At 35.7% G+C, this 5,867-nt stretch overlaps 1 protein-coding gene across 1 annotated transcript in view; it reads right to left on the bottom strand.

Moving 5' to 3' along the window:
• The window catches only part of ZGRF1 (zinc finger, GRF-type containing 1), an 87,385-nt gene that overhangs the window by 10,972 nt on the left and 70,546 nt on the right, over nucleotides 1–5,867 (bottom strand). Inside the window, exons 13-16 of the mRNA XM_012655075.1 lie at nucleotides 4,551–4,719; nucleotides 3,325–3,439; nucleotides 2,020–2,282; nucleotides 1,027–1,186 (exon numbers count right to left, since the gene is read on the bottom strand). Of these exons, the coding sequence (XP_012510529.1) occupies nucleotides 1,027–1,186; nucleotides 2,020–2,282; nucleotides 3,325–3,439; nucleotides 4,551–4,719 (707 nt within the window). The remainder of the gene's footprint in view (nucleotides 1–1,026; nucleotides 1,187–2,019; nucleotides 2,283–3,324; nucleotides 3,440–4,550; nucleotides 4,720–5,867) is intronic.

Raw genomic sequence — 5,867 nt, 5'->3', positions numbered from 1 at the left:
TTTTTAATTTTCTAACGGTCTACGGTTAAATTTTCATCTTAGGCTAAGCAATCTAAAGTTCTTTCCTATTTAGTCCCCAGGTAACTCCTCACTGTCTTGAATCAAAAAGTGTTGTCCTCAGCCATTCTTTTAAATTACTCACAAGCGTGCACACTGGCAGAACCTTTCTGAAGGGCAATTTTGCGAAGTACGTTAAAAGCTTAAAAATGTTTACATCTTTTATTCTAGGCTTAGGACTTTTTCCAAAGGAAAGAATCAGAAATGGGGACAAAGATTTATGATTAAGGATATTTGTCATAATATAATTTATAATGGCAAAAATCGGGAAGAACTTAATCAAAAATTGCTTAAAGTATGGTATAAGCAAATCATGGAATATAATGGAGTTATGAAAAATTGTTTTCTAGAGAAATAACCTTTAAATTAAAAAAGCAAGGCACAAAACAATATATACTGTTGAATCTCAGTGTGGAAAACAAAATGTATGTGTATTAAAAAATACACGGCTCCCAGGTGAATGCCTGCAACTGCAGTGGGTTGAGGTGCAGGACAGGAACACTGAAGTGCAGGATCCACTGTTTCTATAACAATAGTAAGCAAGCCTGCTTTGTCCTAGAGGCAGACAATTACTGCTTCAATCTAAGTTGGTTGTTGCAAACACAACCCTGAGGAGTATCTTAGGTAAAAGTGGTTGGGGTCTTGCATCTTTGGCATCCCAGCAGGGACACTCAGGGCCAATGGCAGGTTGCCTCCCCCAATACATCTCTAGCCCCACATGTATGTGGCTGACCTTGAATTTTTACATGAATATCATTGTGCCAAAATTGTCAGGTTTGGTATTTGATTTTACCCTACTTGTAAACTAATTAGTTAGCCTGTTACTGTTTCATAGATTCTGACTCCTGTCTGAGAAGAAGGCCTTGGTTCTTGGCACACCCAGCAAAAATGCGCATGGACACGTAGGGCCCATATTGTCTCAACAATGACCTAAAGCATTAGCTACTTCAATGCACTTGTCATACCTACCCAAGCAGCACTCTGTCAACAGCTACATTAGTGGAAGAAGAAATCAGAAGTTTCCATGGCCTTGCATTTCCAGCCATGGGAACTGCACTCTTTTCAAATAGCCGTACAAAGAACAAAATCACCACTGCCAGCAAATAACTCTTTCCTGCTCCAAAAACACCTAATTATTTTAAAATAAGGGGAAAAAAATAAAAGCAATGTCACAAATAAATTTCTGAAAGCACAAGAAAGATTTCATCCATCTCCCTCTCTTTTTCTTTCATTTAATTAATAATTTCTCCAAAAAAAAAAATTGAGTGCTCACTATGTGCTAAGCACAAGGGATGAACAGATAAATAACCAAAATACCTCCACTTTTTTTTTTTTTTGAGACAGAGTCTCGCTTTGTTGCCCTGGCTAGAGTGAGTGCCGTGGCATCGGCCTAGCTCACAGCAACCTCAGACTCCTGGGCTCAAGCGATCCTTCTGCCTCAGCCTCCCGAGTAGCTGGGACTACAGGCATGCGCCACCATGCCCGGCGAATTTTCTCTATATTTTTAGTTGTCCAATTAATTTCTTTCTATTTTTTGGTAGAGACGGGGTCTCACTCTTGCTCAGGCTGGTCTAGAACTCCTGACCTTGAGTGATCCACCCGCCTCGGCCTCCCAGAGTGCTAGGATTACAGGCGTGAGCCACAAAATACCTCAACTTTTAATAAGACCTCAGTCTACTTAAGATGACAGACAAGTAAAGGAATAATGATAAAATAATATGGTAAATAACATTGTTATGGGGTTAGGAAAAGAAAAACATCTATCTCTGCTTTGGTAGAGGTGGGGATACTTCCTAAAAGTAAGAAGTAGCAGGAACTAAGTCTTACACAATAAGATATCCGGGCCGCTTAAAGAAAGGGTCATTGTAGGCAGAGGCATGACAAAACACGTAGCTCAAGAAGTTACAAAAGCTTACATTTAATAACGTACTTATTAGAATTGTTTTCTTTCTTGCTTCTTACCGTGTATGATAGTGATAGGGAGGGTGTGGATTTGCAGTTCCTTCACTTCTTCAGCACTTTCCTGGGATGCCATCATTTGAGCTATCTGAATTAGAGCTGTGGCTTGATCCTTGTTTAACTTATGTTCCTGAATTAACTCACCAGCTAACTGCAATGTTGCCCCTAGACTGAGTAGTTCAAATTTTGTGCTGATATTTGTGAAGGCTGGTGGGATAAATTTTCTCTGACTGACTCTTTTGTTGCTAAATGCACTTGGCGAAGACCTAATAAAAAGGCAGCGAACAAAATTAAAAAAAATTAGGGGCTTTTGAAAAAGGTGAGTAGATCTTTTCATCACTTAGCCATCACTTTGTAAGCATCACAGGGAACATTTTTTAAATAAGAACAAACCATAAATGGATTCATATCCCTATTTGGAGGAGGGTAGAAGAGAACTAACTTTTGTTGAATACCTACTATGTGCTGGCACTATTCTAAGCATTTTACATATTACTTGACCAAATCTTCCCAACAGCACTAGGAAGTAGTTAATTATCCCAAATAGGGATACAAAAATATAATATTTTTCCCCAAAACCACACCACTAACAAGTGGTTGGACTAACTTCAAAGCCCAGGCTCTATCATATAAACCTGGCTTATATAATTAATGTACCCTCTATTTCAGGTAAAATACATGAATTGGTTTTATTTCTATTTCTATAAAGACTGAATTCATTTCAACTTGGATAAATAACATAATGGAATCATATTTTTTACCTAGGACATTACGTGGTCAGAAAAATAAACCACAGATAGTAATATTCTAAATTGAAAATTTGACTTTTTTTATTACTTTAATGCATTAATATAACATCACTTCCAATTTTTTTAAAAAGGGACTTGGTGCTTGAAAAACTGAAAATGAGATGTGGGTGATGTCAAGAATAAAATCAGTATCAATATACACTGGATTCAAGCTGTAAAATGATTCTTTAAATGTTAAATAATTTGTGGCATAAAAATATAAAATACAGATGAATAAAAAATAAAATAAACACTCAAATAATCCTTAAGACATTATCCCTTGACCAAGGGAAAAAATTTGTGGTAACATTTATTAGCTCAAACCATAACAGATAGATAGATAGATGGAAATGATGCATATTCCTTTCTCTTTTTAACTACTGACTGACAGTAATTTCATAGTCTGAAAGATTATTAAAATTTTATTGATATTTCTGTAATATACTTCTATTGCATTTTCTTATTCACTTTTAGTTGCCATTTTTTGATACCAATGACTCAAAGGTAAATAATGACTTACATTGTTAACAGGTACTGTGTGAGAGGTAGAGTAGCTGGATTAAAGTAGTCCTGAATATTTTTCAAAGTAGTCAGCTCTGTGCTAGCATTACAAACCAACAATGCATGGACAACCACTGTAGAGAGGATGCAGAAAATAAACATTTGATGTAAATAAAATGGACCATAAAAAAACTCTGTATTAAATGTCCATATAATTTAGAGTTCAGCTATCAAATTAACCACATGACATAAAATGAACCCTTAAGTACATGCAGAGGTCCCAAACTCTTATCCATTAAATTACTATACTATCCGTTCATTCACTTTATATGTGAGTACCCATAAATTGCAAAACTTAAATCATATTTGGACTTCCATACATCAGCAAATGAACAAGAACACCTGTTTTGGGTTAGTGCATTGTTGCACTGCCTGACAGCCAGCAGTTCCCTTTAATCAACACACCACTTGTACTATACAGTATTATTTGTGTAATTTTTAAACACTTTCTTACATTTCTTCCTCAATTATTTTATAGAAACATATGGAAAACAGAAAACTAAAATGCTGATATTGGTGAAAAACAACTGCAACAAATATCAAAATATCCATATGACGAGGGATAAATGTTTACTTAATTAGGCTCTTACTGGACTTAAGCTGGTTGTCCAGGTTTATTCAGTTATGAAAGAAAAGATCAAAAATTAAAAACTATATGAAACACTAAAGATGTGTCATTAAGTGCTGTATCTTTAATCAGTAATGAACCAAATTTGACCATCAGAAATAATTCTAGAGATTGAAATGTGTAGAGAAGTCTACAGATTCATAAAACTAGACAGAAATTCAGGCTTATTAAAGGTTACCTTATTAAAAGAAAAATAAGGCTGGTAGCCTGTCTTATCAGGAATTTCTCAAGACAGATGATAAGATACAAAAAAATCATACCCTCCTGCTCAGCTCCTTACAAATATTCCAAGACCTTCTCAATGTAAAAATAAATCATTTATTAAATATATCTTCAAATAAACCAAGAGAATTAGAACTTGATGTAAGAAATTATTTATATATTCAACTTTCATACACATTTTTAGGAACACACTGGACATGACAGTAGGAACTAGAGATGGGTACTTTTTGTTGGCTTTAATCAAACAATCCCACACACGGCATGCTTGCCCACGGTATATCCTACGGCTATCATTCTTTTTAAATATGAATTAAGATGAGCATAGTAATACTTACTGTTAATGGGCCAATTAGAAGGGAAATAGCCTTTCAAAGGCAGTAGCTCCACCTCATTGAGAGATGATGGTCCAAAGAAAGCACTACGTGCAATAAAAGTATCCAGTTCAAAATCTAGGGTTTTTGAAACCACCCAAAGATCATCTGAAAAGACAATCGTTTTTCCCAGCTTTATTGAGGTGTGACTGACAAAGAAAAAATTATATATATTTAAGGTGTCCAACATGTTATGTACTTTGATATAAGTATACCCTGTGTAATGATTCCCACAATCACACTAATTAACATATCCATCACCTGACATAGTTACCTTTTTTGTGTGTGATGAGAACACTTAAGATCTATTCCCTTAGCAAATTTCAAGTATACAATATATTATTATTAATTATAGTTACTATGCTGTATATTAGATATCTAGAACTTATTTATCTTGTAACTGAAAGTACAAACTTCTAATTCGTACCCTTTGACGAACATCTCCCACCATTCTACTCTCTGATCCTATTAGTTTGACATTTTAGATTCCACATATGTGATATCACACGTCTTTCTGCATCTGGCTTATTTCATTTAGCATAATGTCCCCCAAGTTCATATGTGCTGTCAAAAATGGCAGGATTTCCTTTTTTAAGGCTAAACAATATTTCATTTTATATGCATGCCATTATTTCTTTACACATTCATTTACCAAAGGACACTTAGGTTGTTTCTGTATCTTGACTACTGTGAATGATGCTGCAATGGCCATGACAGTGCAGAGTGCTTCAAGCAACTGATTTCATTTCCTTTAGATTATATCTAGAAGTGGGATAGTATGGTAGTTCTATTTTTAGTTTTTTGAGGAACCTGCATACTGTTTTCCATAATGGCTGTACCAATTTCAATTTCCGTCAGCAGTGTACAAGGATTCCCTTTCTCCATATCCTCGCCAACACTTGTTATCTTTCATCTTTTGGATGTTAGCCATTCTAATAGGTTTGAGGTGGCATCTCATTGTGGTTTTGATTTACATTTCCCTAATAATTAGTGATGGTGAGCACCTTTTCACATAGCTATTGGCCATTTGTCTTTTTTGAAAAAATGTTTATTGAGTTCCTTTGCCCATTTTTTAATTGGGTTATTTTCTTATTATTGAAAGAATTTGAGGCCAGGCTGTAATCCTAGCACTCTGGGAGGCCAAGGCGGGAGGATCGCTTGAGCTCAGGAGTTTGAGACCAGCCTGAGCAAGAGCCAGATCCCGTCTCTACTAAAAATAGATAAATTAGCCGGGCGTCCTGGAGGGCACCTGTAGTCCCAGCTACTCAGGAGGCCAAGGCA

This window comes from Propithecus coquereli, unplaced genomic scaffold, assembly GCF_000956105.1.
Source record: "Propithecus coquereli isolate 6110/MARCELLA unplaced genomic scaffold, Pcoq_1.0 Scaffold46, whole genome shotgun sequence".
Lineage (NCBI taxonomy): Eukaryota > Metazoa > Chordata > Mammalia > Primates > Indriidae > Propithecus > Propithecus coquereli.
This window is presented reverse-complemented; position numbering and strand designations above follow the sequence as displayed.